We start from the raw sequence: 18,254 nt of genomic DNA, 5'->3' as shown, positions 1-18,254 counted from the left end.
ATCCTAAGGACGTAAGTCTTAAGTCTCATGTTAAAACTCAAGAGTTAATTCTCTACCCTTCCGACCCTACTTTAGAACACTTACAAATCGATTGTGGTTTCAAAACTTGCCGGTGAATTTCCCTTTTTTTCAAATATTACGACCATGATTGTATCCAGTCTTTCAAAAAGTGGCCCCCGGGCTACGCTTACCTCGCTTTTAAAATATTGCTTTGGTATAAAAAGGAAATCACTCTAGATTGAAAAAATAACACTAAAAGTTTCAAGGGATATTATCACCTTGGTAATGGTTTCAAAACGAGGAAATCGTTGCACTCAAAATAATTTATCCAACATTTCATCCAACATTGAAATTGAAATGTTGGACGAATGTTGGATGAATTTTGGAAAGGTGTCGTTTCGTCATTGCCAACATCATTTTCATCCAACATGGATGTGCCATTCATTCTTTTTTTAATTCATTCTTTTCAAATTAGAAATGGCGAGAATTTTTATACCCAGTGTAACCAGTGCCACTACTGCTGTTCAGCGGACAAAAATTATAGTCTAACAATTGGAATTTTAAAATGCAGAGAAAATTCTGGCGAAAAATCGACTCTTATGGTGCAATTTCTTGAAATTTATTTATATCTATTTCAAAGCAAAAAATGGTCAAATTTTCTAAAATTTTGCAACAAAAACTATGTTCTCATTTTTTACACATATACAGTGCATTTTGGGAAGCCTGAAAAACGTACCTTTAAAGGGTTACACCTCTACGATAGATCGCTTAATTTCAGTGCCCCCTAGGCTTCTACTCATCCTCTAGCGAAAAAAGTTTCTTATAGAAATCCTATATAGGAGATATATCTATAGAGGTTTGCGAATCAAACTAAGTGCCCCCCCCCTTGGTTTATTTTCCGAAAAAAAAACATTCGAGTTAGTAGTTTCTCTACCATTTTAAATTTGTTACGAGATTTTTCGAATTTTTGACAAAAAAACATTCGATTCTATTTCTAATGACGTCATTCTCTTTCAAATGTTGGATGTGAGCTGAGTAAACGAATCCAACATGATCCAACGCAACACGAAAAAAATAAGTAAATGTTGGACAAAATGTTTGATGGCGATCAAACAGATCAAACTCCCACCCAACACTTTTTTCCTTCTTCCAACATAATTTTCTTCCTTTCCGATTTTTACATTCGAGTAAACGATTCCAACATTCCGTCCAACAGAGAGAAAATGGCATGTTGGATGGAATGTTCGAATCGTTTACCTCGGCCTTTAATGACAATCTCACATAGTAAAGGCTTATGGGGACACGAGAAGTTTTTCTCGTGTTGGTTAGTCTAGCAAGCTAGACGACTAATTCAGACATATTAGAAATAAAGCAAAAAAGTAAATTTTAGTCGTCTAGAAACCTTTGTGCACTAACTCCAAACAAACAAAAAAGTGTCAATATCGCAATTAAAATTTTTTCCCGCTCGAAAAAAGTTCTTGAAAATAAAATGTGTGTGGATTTGTGTGTTAAAAATGTTACATTTGAGTTGATTTTAATTTGAAAGTTTGCTGTTGCTTGATAAATTGTTTTTTCGCTACGCAAGTTTCTGCGTAGCTAGGCCCGGTATCTATAAGGCTGGAACACCGGATTCTTCCAGTCGTTTATACAAACTAAAGCCCGTATCATTATTTGTGTTTATTATTAGTATTACATGCATTATAAACGACTCCAGTCTACGTGTTGGTGCAATGCAACATGCTCTTTTCCACCAGCACAAGAAAAAAATGTGTGTCCCATGGTTTTTTTTGTTTCACAGGACAAAAAGTGAGTGAAATACCCAAAAGACACACTGATTTTGTCACTGGGACAAAAGTCAGATTTTACTTATATTGGTAGAAAGAAAAATGGGGTGGAAACACGAGAAAGCGTTTCAGGATGAAGCATGTTCCCGAGGGGGGAGGGCAGCTGGGCAAAAGGACCGACGGGTATGTGCGGGTGCTAAGGGTACCTTTCCAATATGTTTAAAATGCACTGTAAGGGTCGGAAAAACTAGAGATGCACTGTAAGGGTAGAAATTTCAGAAAATTCTTGAAAAATCTAGATATTTTGACCAAAAATGCTAGAATTTTGACCATTTTTTGCACAAAAGGGATCGAAAATTTGGGGGAAAATGCACTGTAAGGGTATGATTTTCACTGATTTTTGCTGCACTGTAAGGGTGGAATTTTAAAAGCCAATTTTTGGCCCGCACATACCGTCAGTCCGCAAACCCAGTGCCACCCCCCCGGGAGCATGTTGCATTGCACCAACGCGAAAAAAACTTCTCGTGTCCTCAAGCCTTGAACGGTATGCAGATTTCTCTTAAATTTGGAAACGTCTTGGCGAAACTTAACCTGCAAAGAATTACGACATTCCATTTATTGAAAAAAATGAACATTATTAGATGTATTTCAAAAATACAAAAGCTATGTATGAAATTTATAAAAATATGAAAATTCACAAACAATTATATTAAAAAACTAACGGGTATTTTAGCTATATACAAATTTGCACCTCCAAAATAATTAAACATTTTACCAGATGTTATAGATTGTCATTGAAATTAAGGGCGCAAGATATTTTCTCCAACTAAGTTAAAAATAATTTTATTTACAAAAGAACAAACAAATTTAGATATATACAATCTCTCTGAGATAAATTTTTTTTGCAACAACAAATTACATAGATTTATTACATAGTTGTTGGTGTTGTACATTAAGGACAGGAACAATAGGCCATAATGATAATGCAATAAATAAATTCATACCCGTATGACATCGATTCTACGGTGAGATATTTCGCTATTCGACCTCAAAGTTTAACCTCAACCTTGAGATATATCAAGCTAAAGTGTAGCTTACTTTAATAAGCCAGACAATTCTTTAGGTATCTGTTAGTTTTCATTTAAACCTCGTGAGACACATTCATAAGGCAAAGTGCGATATAAATCCAACTAAAATTTCAATCCAAATCATTTTCTTGCAACGAATTAATTGGCCATGCTCTCAATGTCCTGATATTCTTCTTCATCGTGTGCTGCTGTTGTTGTAACGGTAGTTGCTTCTAAAAATCATTGAAAACATAAATAACGTAACCCCACTTCTATCAGAGAAAGGCCCATCCTCTGCCGTACCCAATCCCCACAATGGTATTGATGTATTCCTGTCTTAATTGCAGTTTTTAGTAGATTACAATTTGGATCTGCAATAGATTTTTGTGATAAGGAGTCGCTGATTAATTAACTCCGAATAAAAAAACTTTTAATATGCATAAGCTCCTGAACACAAAAGCTGAACACAAAAGCTAAACAAAGTCGTCCAACAAAGCTTTATTTCGAAGCTCGTATAGCACCAAAAAGATGTTTATCTAGGGGTTAGATTAACGATATCTAATAAATGTAATACCTACCGCGTTGGTTTTCGTCTGTTTGTTGTTCCACTAAACGTTCAGGTGTTAAGGGGTCATCAACAGGCGTCGCTCCTTGGTTTTCCCGACTCGTTGAAGCAGAAACATCTTGGTAAGCGTTTGCTTGTGGTTGGGAAGTATCAAGATGTTCAAACGGGCTTGATCGCTGCTGATCCTGTCCACCATCATTAGTTGCCGTTGCTGGATCGTGCTCTTGAGAAAAAGACGTATCATGACCATGACGGCTTGTTTCCGCGTCCGCGTGATGAGCGTCGTACCCAGTGTTCTGGTGGTCAGTCGATGACGACGGTACGTTATTGAAATGAAATACTTGAGCTTGTTGATTGTTCGATGGAGTTGCGATGTCGTGTGGTGTGTGCAGTAGAGGAGATGCCACTATAATAGGGTAAGAGAGAAATTAAATCTCTTCTCGCTGAGTTTGTAACTGCAAAGTGTTTAAACATTTCAAATAAGTGTTTCAAAAAAATCTCAATCCATCACTTAGCAGGTTAATCAAAAGGGATTTTAGTGACTTTCTAACGATAATTTTTTTTAAAGACATAATCACCCGACCAACTTTTGGGCAAGACCTCCTAAAACGGCAGTAGCTAAGTAGGAAGATAAAAATAAGAATGTACGTTAAAATGTCAATTTTAGGAAAGCCCTATAGACTAGAGAGCTAAAACATAAACATACTTTGAGCAACCGGATATCCGGGTGGAGGTGCGCCACCATTCATTCCTTGTGGATACACTGCTTCATACATCGGCAGGGTGCCTGATTGGGCCGGGTGTGACAAATATTTGGATGGGTTGTTATTAGAAACAAAGGACGGTGATTGGTTATCTGTGTATTGACCATTGATATGAGAGTTGGGATGCAGTTTGTTTGGATCGTTGGGTTGGTGATCACTTTCGAGTTTCATACGTTTGATGTTGTGTCTGTTTTCATCAGATGGGTCGTTGTTGTTCTCGTCTCGCTCCTGAGATAGAAGGAAGGGTAAGATATAGATTGAAGTAGAGAACGAGTTATGTTAGTGCCGAACGCTCGCTGCGTTGAGGTATACTTTGAAATATTGAATAGCAAATGAGACAGAAAGAATTGTATTAAGTGAAAATCCACCGTAAAATCAATTTTGACGTCACACTTCTGAGATAATTTGAAGCATCCAGGGATGTTTCAGAGTATAAGAAATAGCACATGAAAATACAGAAGAATTTGGTATTACGAAAGAACCAGCTGTAGTAGGCGATATTACTCATTGAGTAATTTTATTGCGAGTGTAGGATATAGAATGATAGAGGCCAGGTACGAGCCCGTGAAGGAATGGTTCTCGCTCAGTTTGATTAGTTCACTTAAGAGCTGTCGACCAGGATAGCTAAGATAAAAAAAACTTCTATCTAAACTAGTGTTAGTTACAAAACAGTAAACTGCAAAGACAAACCTCTTGACCGAAAACATCATCGTTTCCGTTCATCAGTGCATCATTGACCATTATCTCTGGCCGCCCTTGTATTTGACGCCCTCCATTTGGAACGGCCATTGCCATCGAAGGAGAGCCTGAGGCGTAAGGGTAATACGGCGATGGCGGAACGCCACCGAAAGCTGATGACTGTGACATAGGGCGCATGGAGGCTTGAAGCATTGATTGAGGCGTAGGTGATGGAATGTAGGTCATAGCTTGTTGACTTGATGTGTAGAAAGATTCAATCATGTCTGCAGCACGCTTAAGAATCATATCCTAAAAATAGCGTACGTTGTGGTATATATAATGAATATTGAGCTTCAGCAATATACACTAATCCAAGTAGTTGTGTCTCCAAACATTAGATTCAATGTCTGCCTTTAAAGGGATTGTTTCAACCTCACGAGTTAGTTCGTGCGGTTTTCGCACAAAGTCACGTTAAAGAAATGTATAACGTTGAAGATTTGATGTAAAACCTTTGTCCTTTGCTCACGACATTGATAAAACCTGAGGCCTTTCCTCACGACATTGACAAGAATTTGACAGTATTTACCTTGGGAACTTTTTCAGGGTCATTTGGATGTCGTGGAAGCATACGATTCAATCTTTGAAATGAGCTGTCGATCGATGGATCACTCAGTGCTGAAGGAGAAAGAATAGGGAATCGCTATTTTATTTGTTAGATCTTTCGAGTGAAATATATTGTTTTTATATCAAAAACAAAATTAACCAATAAAAGCGGTACAGCTTGTCGGGGAAAGAAGTTGGTTGGTCGCGAAAATTGCAGAATTGAGTGAAGTAATTTCCCCTGAGGAAACGACTCTACCTTTCTCGAACGTTTTTTTGTTCTTTTTCTTAAAAATCTTTCCCGTAATAAATCATTCCTTACAGTTATATAAGAAGCAAGCGGGTGGACCATAGAAGATTGGCCTTGAATTGTGTGCCAGTACAACTTCTACCATGTTAGCTGTCGGGTTCGGATGAGGCGGAACAACAACACGCAATGCAGTCGCTGAAAAAACCTGTGCAAAAAGGAAAATAAGTATTCATCAGTGGTTTCTATGCAGACCAACTCGTTTACTAATGTAAAAACACTAACAACATTCAAAACTTATAAAAGATTGAATTCCGAAAGTTCATATTTCTCAAACCTAAGATGATGTAAATTTATGAAAGCATGAAAGATACTTTCCAAACTCTCCTCTCGTTATATGTAGTGAGCGTTTTTTAAGACTCTAATTGCCATGGAAAATGCGAAAGATGCAGGAAATTCTAAGGTTCTTTTGTATGAATAATATAATATAATACCTCTACACTCCAAACCAAACAATTTCCGAAGATGACTTGAAGTCCCTCAAAGAAATTTTCACCAATGATCATGATTTGTTGACCGCCCGTATTCCACCCTTCGGAAGGAAACAACGCCTTGATGATAGGATGCGTGTCCGCTAGCGGATCCAATTTGTCACGCGCGGTTGAGCGGCGGCCGTGTTTTGAATTATTGTGGACAAACATATTGGTGGATAGTGCTAACGGATCTTCTAAGTCTGGTTTTGTTGAAACTGAAATCTGAAAAAAAAGTAGAACATTTTTTATCAAAGTACTCTTAGGTTCCAAATAAACGGGGGGGGGGGGGGGGGGGGGTTCGAATCTAACGGGGGGGGGTTGGAAAATTTTCTAGATTTTAATAAACGGGGGGGACCTAATTGCCGGGGGGGTTGGAAATTGTACTTCTGAAACCCAAAAATAAGGTAAAGATAGGCTAAAATCAGGCTATTTAGAGCAAAATAAGGGGCCTTCTCTTTGACAGCTGAAAATATTCTTAAAGATTAATAAACGGGGGGGGGGGGGTCCTAATAAGGTCCGGGGGGGTTGGAAAATTTTCGAAAAATTAACAAGCGGGGGGGCCCGTTTATTTGGAACCTAAGAGTACTAGTTCTTATGATAATGATAAAAAATCTCAAAGAAAATGTTCTCTAGCTCCGTCCTCTCTTAGCTGGATTGATTGATGAAGGCAATCTCTAGAACATTTTTTGATTCAGTAGAAAAATGTTTTCCCAGTGAAGTCTTAAATTCAAAATGCTAAATGCTAAATGCTAAAAAGACGTCTCTTTCCTACCTGAAATCTCCTGACGTCTCGAGGGTTTCCAGCTGACTTTAAACAATTTTGATTACATTTCATGAAAAACTTAACAAAATACCTGCATAAATAAAGAATATCGAAATAAGAAATAACATTCAAGGGAGTCCTGTGAAATACTAGAATTTCAGGCTATTTGCGAGTCAAAAAAGTTTTGTAGCTCTTTGCTTGGCGGACTTAAATTTCAATAGACCCCTACCCTAGATTCTTCGCAAATTTATGAGGTCGTTTTTGCTGTCATGGTATTTCGACTATTTACAAATTTCATAAATCCCTTAGATTTTCAACTTTTTCGAATTACTCCTCCCCCCCCCCGGACAAAAATTATCACCTCCAAAATACGAGAGAAAGAATTTTCTCTAAAAAAGCCAATTTGTAGTAATTTTGTATTTTTCTTCACTGAAAACACAATCGTAAAATAAAATGACATACCTTTCAACGACAACACAATCAGACGGTGTTTCGTTTCGGTTACCGCATGACTTCTTATCACAACATCGACTACAAAATAAAAAGTTTAAATCATTATGATGAAAATTTAGCAGAAAAATTCTTTGCGCGGCGAACGTAATAGGCCGTGGCCAGTGGATTGCTAAAGTTTCAAAAATAGAGAAAAAATTCAAAATGTCCGTGACCAACTTTTTGATATGTTTCCTAGTCTAGTTGAGAGTGCTAATTCTGAATTTGAATGTTACCAAGCTTGTAAACCCGCAGTTTTTGCGTAATTTGCAATTTTGGGGTTTTCAGGCAAATTTGTAAGCCCTAAAAATTCATGATTTTTGGAGGGTCTTCAAAATCAAAAAAGACCTGTACCACGCGATAAAGCTTTTCAAACTGACAAAAAAATGTATTACATCAAAGTCTCAACTTTCTTGATCAAAAGTTATAGACGTTTTTGTGGTCAAAAAATGATTGCAAACAGGGAATTTCCCCACAATATGCATAATTTATGCAAAATTATAACAAGATTTCGACTATAAGTGAGACCACAGACCTGATTTAAAACGAACAACATATATTACAAAAAAAAATCCACTATTTACATGCCACGGTTGAATTTCACTTTCGACAAAATTGGAACTAGAATCAAACTCGAAAATTCTATCAAAATAGTAATAAGCATTTGTTCGCAAAAAAGGTTCAGTTATCAATACTCCTTGGGTAATCAAGTTCATTAGTTTGAGTTAGTCTCGAGCTTTCAACGGTAGTTTTCATACCTGCACATAACTTCATGGGTCAAGAGAACACGGCACATCTCTGGGTTCTTGTCTTGTCCTTCATATTTGATCAACTAAAAAATCATAAAGTTTGGATTTTGAAATTCTTTTAAAAATCAATTTGAACATAAAAAAATAAAATGTAACATTATAAAACTTTTTTCATTTTAACTAAATTTGAAAAATACTTTATCCATCGTCGGGATTTTGGAATTATGGTAAGAATTTTCAAGAGGAGATAATAGCAAATAAGAGTATACTTTAGGTTAAATAACAATCCTATGAGAGTCGCTTGAAAATGCACACAATAACCTATAATATAAATATCTCGCACCAATTTTATAACCCGTCAACTATCATCTGGGTAATAAGGTTTTATTTAACGGATTGTCCAAATGAAAATGGAAGGACCAGGCTTCGTAATTTCAAATGAAATTAAAACTTAACGGAGTAAATTTGGCAAAGATAATTTTTTCTAAGGACTAAAATTGACTCCAATAAAAATATTCAACAAATAATAGTACTATTTACCTCACCAGATTGAGAGTCTACTAAGCGTACGTAAATGTCTTGTTCCGTTCGATAGCCTATGAAAAAAAACAGGAAAAAAATCGATTATTTGTTGTTTGAGAAATTAGGTGACATAAACAATTCTCGGATCCTGATGAATCAACAAATAACATTCGACTCCCGAGAGACACTTAGGGAGCGATTGATATTGGTAGTAAAATAAATCCTTTCAAAGGATGCTCCATAATTGTATGTATGTCGATTTTTGGAACCAAAAATAAAGAAGTTCAAAATTCTATTTGGCCTAACGGTTAAAGGTGAAGAGTCTAAGAATATCTTCGCTTACCATTGGGATAAACTAAAGAAAGTCTATATTGAATTCCATTGGATCCTGGAATTTCCTCGTCTTTATCCTTGATGAATCCAACGAAAAGTCCTTTCTCTGTCTCGATTGCATTTTCATTTTTGTCGTAAAGTGATAACACAAAATGAAAAAAGTTGCTTTTTCGAAGGTTAGAAGGTGGCTGTTTCTCGAAAACTGCTTTGTCAAGTTCACATCTTAAATGGAAATGGGATACACGTTTTTTTAAATAAGAACATCCAAACTTTTTGAAGCCTTCGGATGTTCTTAACTTTTTGGGTTTCAAGCCTAAAAATGTTCTTAACATGTTCTTATTGCCACCAATTTTTAACCATTTCTACCCACTTTCCTAAGAAACCGAGCGTTTTTGACTCCATAAAGCCTAAAAATGTTCTTAACTTGTTCTTAACATTTTTGCCGTCGAAGCCTTGTTCTTATATACCTTATCAGCCAAAACTTAGTCGGCCTTAATTATTAGTCGGCCCTAATTTTAGTACCTCGTCAAAATTTGTATATGTAATCGTCAGCCGTGCAAAATTACTCGAATCTGATTGGTTTAGAGGAGTGCGATTAATCGTTAATTGCACTATTACCACTTTTTGCACTCTTCGGCGGGGGGACACTTTTGTCCCCTTATTCTTTTCTCTCCCAAGTCCTGTGTCAGTGACTTTTTTTTACTATATAATAAAAAACAAAGACATTTTTTTTTCTTCAATATAAAAAAGAACAAAGAAATTTTACGTTACAATAGCTTCTTTTAATTGAAAACAAAGAAAAATTACACTGCAATGTTTTCTTTTTAAACAAAAGAAAAAAAGGAGGTTTTCGAATGTTTACTGACGATTACTAGTACTAAGCGCCGACTAATAATTAAGTTTTGGCGATTTCTAAATTTTTAGTCGGCCCTAATTAATTAACTCCTGAAACTTCAGGAGCTGTTCCATTAAAAAAGAACACAATGTTCTTAATCGAAGCCTTAAGTTCTATATAGTTTGTTCATTCCCAAGTCTAGGGAAAGGTTACAGGATATAATCTAAATGTCAAAAAGTCACTTCTGAGGTTGAGAAATTTATTGAAGATCGTCAAAAGGGAAATTTGTGAACACACCCAACTTTCTCGAACCTTATGGTTCTAAATGTATAGTATAAAAGGAATTCAGAACTTACGAAAATTGATTGCATACAACCATATCAGTGGGATACAGCATCGTATTCAAAAACCCACAAAGCCTACCCTACTCAAAAACGATGTCCCAGGAACTTTCCAAAAAATCCCAATTTACAAACATGCCAAACAAAACAAGCTCAAATGAAAGCATTTCGAAACAAGAAACATCAAAACAAAAGGTTTCTTTTTTTCTTTTATAAAATTTTCTTGTTTTACAAGATGTTCAACAATAAAATCGAACGTTGAAATTGATTACTTTAATCAAATCACATTTCCTGTTGAAATCGACAAGCCTTTTCGCTCTCCGTCATGGAGGTTTTTTCAAATTTTAGGCTAAATTCAGGAGAGCATTTCCCCGAAAATAACCCAAAGGGAGAGGGAGAAAGAATATTTTTTAAAAGAAGAAAAGAAATGTAAAATATAGGCGGAGCAAGTTTGTAGGTTACAGAGTTTGGAAAGACTGATTATACTGAGGGCCGATGAAAAACCAATGAAGTAGAAGCCGAAGGCTAGAAGTCAATCTCTTTGGTAGGATTTGAAGCCAAGCAACAAATGATAGATTGAAACTAAAATTTACCGCTAAATTTCGAAAAAAATATCAATCGTAAACAAAGGAATTGCTAGATTCAATCTGTCGTCAAAAAAATACGGCGCATTTTTTAAGGTTTCACTTATTCTTGCCTGAGAAAGGTTAGAGATTCTACTCTAGCCCTTCGGGCTTTCAACTCAATGTGGAAGACCCCTTTTCACGATACTGGTTTTTTTACACTTATAGACAACCCTGTCATTATTGTAATCGCTTCGTTAGGAAGAAATTTTTTATCGGGAATTTTCGGCACGGGCCCTAAGGAATGGTCCCTTAAGAGTGCTAATAGTAGATAAAAGGAAACTTACCCAACTCCAGAAGGTGGGGGTGGTGGGGGCGCCAAATGATGTGCGTGTGTCAATGTTTGCAACCCAATGGGATTAGAGTAAGGTGGTGGTAGTTGTCCAATTGGAGGACACAGTAAATTTCCGTTGATGTCCTTAAATAAGAAGTACTAATATCATTAAAATTGTTTGGTACAGTATGAAATATTCCAATGTATGAATTATATGTACGAGACATTGTGTCTATACTGTACCAAAAAAATAATGCGGCAAAACTTAATTTTGCAGCCAGGAAAAAAATCGGAAAAAAACTCAAAGCAAAAGAATAAACGATTAGTTTTACAAAAATTCAATAATTTTGGAAAAGCATTATGTAAAATCAAAATTTGATTAAGAATTCCCAAGGAAAACATTGTTCACTTCCCCTCATTTCATAATAAAGATTTGTTACAATAAATGACATTTATTATTGAAATAAAGTTTGTTTATAGTTGAAAGAAGTTGTTAGAAGTCCCCAAGAGGAAGGATAAAGATTGCAAAAAAATATTCTCAGAAAAAACCGTTTTGTGACCTTACCATAATTTCTTGTCAACCCTCTTGCAAGTTGGAAGTGAAAACTTTTCTCTCTCCCAACGGGTTCCAAAAATATCAATTATAAGGATTTAGCCGTGTCTTTTGTTGGCATAATTATCATCGAAAAACTCATTAAAAATAGTCATTATATTTCTTTTATATTTTTGTTCAATCTTTTGATGCGCGAATATTTCTTTTCATACGCGTGATGATTGTTACATGTTAATTGTTGAGTAATTATGTGACAAAGCGTCATGTCTCTTGAGAATGCTCAATTAATTGACCGTATAATGAGTCTATATTTACCTGTTTTCTTTTATCTTCCGATTTTTGCTCAACTTTCGAGATAATTGAATGGTCGCACGTTCGCCAGTGGGTATGATTGATAACCTCCTCCTAAAATTCCTAGAACCAGCTAAAACTGGGTTGGTCTAACGACCAGGGTAGCCAATTGGGCTAGGCTGTGGGGTACCCTTTTTTGCCCAACATTTTGAAGCCTAGTGCTTCAATTTGTGAAATTACAATAATAGGACCTTTTAATAGTTATGTATTCAACAATTTGAAAAATTCAAAAAGCTTGAAATTGAAGTAGTTTTCCAGCAAGATAGCGATTTACACTTTCTTAGCTTTCTCCGCAGGTTTTACTGGCTGAAAGTATGGGATATACTCAAAGAAGGAAAACGGTTACTCAAAATTTTTTATGAAGAAATATTCCATAAAAAAGGAATAAAAACAAAAGAAAAACTCATTGTGGAGTACATTAGCGAGTGTATCGGAGAATATCGAGGGCGATGGTAAGTGACGTCGACACAAAAAGTCGATAGTTGATGTACGGCTCTATATTTCCTTTGCTCGACTAAACAGTAGAAGGTCGAGCAAAGTGGCCGCAGATTTTGGCGACGTGTCAATTTGCTTTAGACCATCTCCTTCTATTTATCTTGAATCATGCTTGAATACATAAACTCACTATTAAGTAAAAAGGAGGAAGTGGTCAAGAAAAAACAGAATACGAGTCTTGTTTTTATATCGTAAAATTCAAAAAGATTCTTGCTAAGAGATGGTAGGATGAAGAAATACTCAGAAAATCAAAAATCTTTCTGTCGCGATCGACGCAAAAAAATAAAGACTTTTTAATATTATAAAGACCTTCTTAAGATTTCCCTTTTGCATGAAAATGAGAGAGAGAGAGGGAGAGAGAGTTTATACATATAGGAGCGTTTCCTCGCTTTCCACGCGATAAAGTGGATGGGTGGTAAAAAAAAGCGTGAGAAATTCTATTCCTTAAAATTGCTTCACGTTATTCTTCGTGTAGTTAAATGAGAAATCAGAGACCATGATATTTTTGTACTGCAGGAAGGAAAACAACCTATTGAGAAAATAATAATCGATAATTATATAATTGACCCGTAGGGGATTAACTTAATTGACGACCACTATTAGACGATTTTTTGTACAAAAATCGAAAACTCACCTGTATCATGGAATTCCTTGCCTGTACAACTAATTAAAGTTGATTTTCTTCTTCTTCTTCTTCTTGATCCACACTTGGATATCTTTTCAACAAGCACAAAATCGCTATATAATTCTTATTCTACCAAAAGTTACAGCCTTTTTTGTCTGCAGATTATATTGAGACAAACTTTAAAATAAAGACCTGAAATAAATACCTCATACTCATAGGTAAAAAGAAATTGTTAGGACCATTAAATACCACTGAAACCATAGTCCGTGACCGTATAAAACCAGGTCTTTTTTAACTTTCTATTGTTAAGCGCTTACCTACCTAGCATGACCTCATAACGTAGTTTTAAAGTACCGATTTCTTCTCCTCTGCATAAAAAAAATGCAATCTCGATAACCGTGAAAACCTAAATAAAAGCAATCATGTCGAAACGTCAGAAGAAATAAAGCGCGCGAAGCTACAAAAATAGAACTTTTTGGCGCGAAAAGAAGAACTGACGTCACTTTTAAAAAGAAGACATGGTATTGCAAGATTGCAGTCGCAAACGGCTGCATAGAAAAAGTACCAGAAACACGAGGAAAGCAGCATGGTCAAGTCAGAATCTCTATGCTTACCTTTTTGTGGAAAGAATCTATCGTTGGCTAACCCAAATGAAGAGCCAGGTTATGATGCATTTGAGAAGATAGTAGGTGAGACTTTTCTGATGAAATTGAACAGTTTTATAATCAAGAGAATTGGTACAAAGGTTTATACTCAGCTCGACGAAAAAGAACAAAATATGGACGGGAAAGAACTTGAAAGCCACGAGACCTTGGTGGGTTTGCCGGCTAATGAACAACCTCAACTTTCAACGTTTTCTACGTCTCCAGAAAAACAACAAAATGACAATTTCAGTTATTTACGTGAAGTAATGGAAGATGGAAATAATTTTACAGACATCGTGCATCATCCTGATTTATTGCCCGAAAATATAACAAAGAGAGAAATTGAAGCATTATCTAAAAACTTGATGCTTGAAAGAAATCAAATCGGAAACATTGAAGCTCCGTTTTACGGAAAAGGTCAAATTCAAAAACTTACAAAGGCTGGGAAGCCGAGAAAGAAATATCAAAGGAGAAAGAACAAAGACAGTAAATTAGAAGAGATTAAACCAATGGACGAAACGAGTAGTGATAGATCAGAATCACCAAGAGAAATAAACGAGAATCGAAGCAAAGAAAGTAGCCCAAGTGAAATACCTATGATGAATAGGGAAGATCTATTTAGAACTGATGCAATGGCTGTGCCGAGAATCAACTTTTCCTTGACTGAATTCCTTGGTAAGATTTTTACTACTTTGCAAAAGTTTTTATTTTTAAAGGAACCTCATTGAAGTTTCTACATACTCTCAAATGACATATTTCTTAATGAAAGAGGCGCGAAAATGTGCAATACAAGGTCCCCCAATGAGAAATCATTTAATAAAGGCCTTAAAAGGTCCCTCGAATAAAAACCACTCCTTAAGACCAAAGGGGCGTTTGCTCAAAGTAATGACAATAAAATGAAACCTCGAATCACTTCCAAAGTATTTAGCGGGTTCATAGAAAAGGAGAAATACTTTAAATAACCTGATTACCCCTTCTCTTCTTTCATCATTCATTCAGATATCAGATCACCAAACAAGATGAAACGTCATTCACCAGATAACAACAACAAACAAATGTCCGTCACGGCACAACTCCCGTCTTTCCCGACACAAAAGACGGACGATAATTCAAACGACTCGAACACGCTTGAAGAAAACCTTAGCAGATATAGCCAAGCGATGATCGTACCAGAAAATCAAAATGAAACTCCGACAGAATGTAATACAGAGCAAAAAGCAGAAAATGAAACGTCTTCGGGAATAATCCAAACAGAAGAATCAAATGAAGGTATCAATTATTAATTATTCTTTGACATTTATAAAAAATACCACGGCTCTAAAACTTCTACCGGGTGTGCCAGAAAAAAGTCCCCCTCTTTGAAATGAATTTTATCGAGTTCTATAAACTGTTAAAGAATCAATCCTTTTGCATTAGAAAGAGGAAGGATAAACTTACTGTAAGGGGTCGTTTGCCAACTTTGGTCACCTAGATCAAAAGTTATAGTCTAAATGCTAAAACATTACTTTTCAAAAAAGATAAAAGAAGAATTGCTTTATGATGATTTAATCAGATTTAATCACGCCTTTTTCAACTTTTTTGAAAAATAATGTTTTAGCATTTAGGCCATAGCTATTTATCTAGTTGACCGAATTTAAAACTGAACCTTCAAAGTTTATCCTTCCTCTTTCCAATGCAAATGAACTGATTCTTTAACAGTTCATAAAACGTGAAAAAATTCACTTCAAATAAGAGGATTTTTTTCTGGGACACCCGGTAGAATTAGAGCAACGTGCGCTATGTCTTGGAGATCTTAATAATGTTCGGTTCAATGTCATTAACCAGTTTATGTACCCTGGACCATAAATATCGAAGGGCGTGGTTGCTTGTGAAGCATGCGAATTCAAAAAACACACGTAATTACACTCAGCGGTACTTATAAGCGGCCTTTGATAGCAAACTGATTTACCATTCAGCAAATCAAGATCAAAGAAAAGCTAACTGTTGGCGGGTCGTTCAAAGATTTAAGTTAAAATCGTTTCTTTTCTTTCAAGGTCAAAGCGCTCCAACCCTCATGGAAACAGACGTTGAAACCAGCTTACAGGCTCCTCAAGCTTACATGTCACAGTTACAGTCAGCACTTGAAAACCAACAGCAACCATTGTCGGACTCCAACAATACAGAACCATACATGAATCATGACTTCTTTGCAAGCCAGCAACAACAACAACAACAACAAACAATCGAATACAATAACATCTTACAAGACATCAATCAAATGTACGCACTTATGTCACAACAACCTGGATTCCAATACCAAGACTTCGCCAACGCTTATTATAACCAATTCTTTTACAACACATGTCAAACACAAATGCAAATGCTCCCCGAACTGGGTACTAACCTTAGTAGTCAATACACGCCATTTCAAACCATAGCAACGCCCATAATTCACCAAGAAATAGATCAAGGACGAGTGGCAGACCTGGAAACCATGACAACAAACGTGAGTGAGCTGTTGGGTACCGTTGATATGACAAACGATTTGTTTTCGAATACACTGTTGAAGAATTGTCCAGAGAAACGAAAAGGAAGATCAAAGAAAGAAGATTATAGTGAGGAGAGATTGGAAGAAGTAGCGGCTGCTTGTTTACCTGATGCTTTTGACCTTTGGAAAGAAAAATACAGGTATGTCTTCTTGATATTGGTGGTTAATACCTGGCGGTAAATCTAAAAGTCTCAACCTTGTGTCCATGCGGAGGAATAATCTTTTTGGGTTTAAGATTTTGACTTTTCAAGACAATTCGTCACTGCGCCTAGTTCCAATTCTCTAGTTTTAATTATCATTCTATCTTATTAACTAACCAATGTCTGAAGGAATCAAATTACCGAATTTTCTGTTTACAGGACTCTGGTGATCGAAGAGTATCCAAATGCGTCACGCAAAGAAGTAGACGATCGGTTGACAGAAATTTGGTGCCGACTTCCCGATATGCATCGACGTAGATATTTCGTGAAAGCCGAGAAGCTTGCGCGACGTTATAATTCAACTGCAGCCTTTAGTTATATGAATCGATTCAAAAACAAACACCCGGCACATAGATACAATGAGCCAAACGTACCGAACGAACCGAATCGCGTGCACTGCCCGACACCTATTCGTACGACACCGAAGGGCACTCCCGATAAAACCACCGAGCACGAGAACGATAGCCAAAAATCGTCAGATAGTGACGAGAATAGTAACGACTCTTTAACGAATTCGAACGACTTCGATTACAAAAACGCATTAAAAGAAACGCAAACGTACAATTCACCCGTTAAGAAAGCATTAACAAAGAAACTAAACCAACGCCAAAAACAACAAGAAGAAACTCAATCTGGTTCAACCACGAAAACAGTTAAAAACTCTGGTGGTGGATTAAATTTACCAGATGAAAGCATATTCGCAACAGGTGTTCTAATGGACATTATGATGACAGATGGAGATTCTTCACAACAAATCAAAGATGATGAATCAACACCACAGTTGAAACCATCTTCTTGGTCACCAACTGAAATGATGTCAGAACTGACCACACTGGATATCAGCGCCTTGGATGACTATCTGACCGGCACCGATACATCATTTATTGATGAGTCATCATCGAACGCATCCGATAAGAAGAAACGTAGACCGTACAAACGTAAAATTGTAAAAGAGAAAAAAACAAAAGCGAAGAAAACAAAAGATTGAAAGGACAGTCAATGGTATCGGAAAGATTTGGTCAGATTTGGATTGGTGTGGTCACAAATTGATAGGTGAATTGGTGGATTTTCATTTAGTGCACCTTAACGATGGTGAATTAAACAAAAAGACAATTTGAATTTTGAACCATTTTCTGTTAATGAGCTACAAAATAGTTTTGTTTAGATGATAATCCTTAACATATTTTTAAAGGCTGATCAATATCGAAATCATAGTTTGAAAAGTTTTGAAACTAAAAGAAACACAATGGTAACAGTTTGAAGCATCGTTTTTGATTCAGTTTAGTTTTGGTTGTTTTCCCTTAGTAATCGGGTTAACATTTTTATAAAGAATTTATTATGTTTTTTTATAGAATTTATAAATTGGCTTGCATTGTGAATTGTTTGAAATTATCATCATAATATTTTTTTAAATTGAAAAATGTTTTCTTTAAATCTTCTATAAAAAAAAGTTCCTCAATTTGTTTTTATTTGTTTTAGGAAATTTGACCTGAAAAAAAATACGATAACTTTACAGTAACTTTATTTTTCAAGATTTCGTCCTTGGACCCTGGACGCATTGCCAAGTTTCTTTGATATTCTTTATACTGGAAAGGACTTCTGAGGACTTTTTAGACGACAAAACTATTACCCACAGCTCCGATATCTAACGGAAATTACAACGGCGATGTGGACAACCTTATCTTAGTGTTC

General features: G+C 36.0%; 2 protein-coding genes across 2 annotated transcripts; one reads left to right on the top strand and one right to left on the bottom strand.

Annotated features, from left to right (window-relative positions):
- Nucleotides 1–2,406: 2,406 nt before the first annotated feature.
- Nucleotides 2,407–13,209, bottom strand: LOC136822490 (transcription factor unc-3-like). The gene is made up of 15 exons (XM_067078756.1): nt 13,201–13,209; nt 12,036–12,125; nt 11,181–11,311; nt 9,105–9,316; nt 8,780–8,835; nt 8,249–8,322; nt 7,464–7,532; nt 7,011–7,092; nt 6,200–6,460; nt 5,781–5,913; nt 5,445–5,533; nt 4,871–5,167; nt 4,123–4,408; nt 3,430–3,822; nt 2,407–3,084 (listed from the first exon to the last, which is right to left on the bottom strand). Exons 1-15 carry the CDS (start codon nt 13,207–13,209, stop codon nt 3,011–3,013), a joined length of 2,256 nt encoding a protein of 751 aa, XP_066934857.1. The 3' UTR covers nt 2,407–3,010.
- Nucleotides 13,210–13,715: 506 nt separating this feature from the next.
- Nucleotides 13,716–17,839, top strand: LOC136822475 (uncharacterized). The gene is made up of 4 exons (XM_067078740.1): nt 13,716–14,510; nt 14,835–15,104; nt 15,869–16,502; nt 16,722–17,839. Exons 1-4 carry the CDS (start codon nt 13,778–13,780, stop codon nt 17,548–17,550), a joined length of 2,466 nt encoding a protein of 821 aa, XP_066934841.1. The 5' UTR covers nt 13,716–13,777; the 3' UTR covers nt 17,551–17,839.
- Nucleotides 17,840–18,254: the final 415 nt, after the last annotated feature.

This window comes from Clytia hemisphaerica, unplaced genomic scaffold (genome assembly GCF_902728285.1).
Source record: "Clytia hemisphaerica strain Z4C2 unplaced genomic scaffold, Clytia hemisphaerica genome assembly, whole genome shotgun sequence".
Classification (NCBI taxonomy): domain Eukaryota; kingdom Metazoa; phylum Cnidaria; class Hydrozoa; order Leptothecata; family Clytiidae; genus Clytia; species Clytia hemisphaerica.
Note: the sequence above shows the minus strand (reverse complement) of the source record. Positions and strands in the feature narration are given on the sequence as shown.

Excerpts from the sequence above, each read along its gene's own strand:
- LOC136822490 (XM_067078756.1), bottom strand. Across the intron at positions 5,534-5,780 it reads CGCTTGCTTCTTATATAACT|CACTGAGTGATCCATCGATC; the intron begins GTAAGGAATGAT and ends TTTCTCCTTCAG. Across the intron at positions 3,085-3,429 it reads AACAGACGAAAACCAACGCG|AAGCAACTACCGTTACAACA; the intron begins GTAGGTATTACA and ends AATGATTTTTAG.
- LOC136822475 (XM_067078740.1), top strand. The coding sequence starts at position 13,778 with ATGGTCAAGTCAGAATCTCTATGCTTACCTTTTTGTGGAAAGAATCTA. Across the intron at positions 14,511-14,834 it reads TTCCTTGACTGAATTCCTTG|ATATCAGATCACCAAACAAG; the intron begins GTAAGATTTTTA and ends TCATTCATTCAG. Across the intron at positions 16,503-16,721 it reads CTTTGGAAAGAAAAATACAG|GACTCTGGTGATCGAAGAGT; the intron begins GTATGTCTTCTT and ends TTCTGTTTACAG.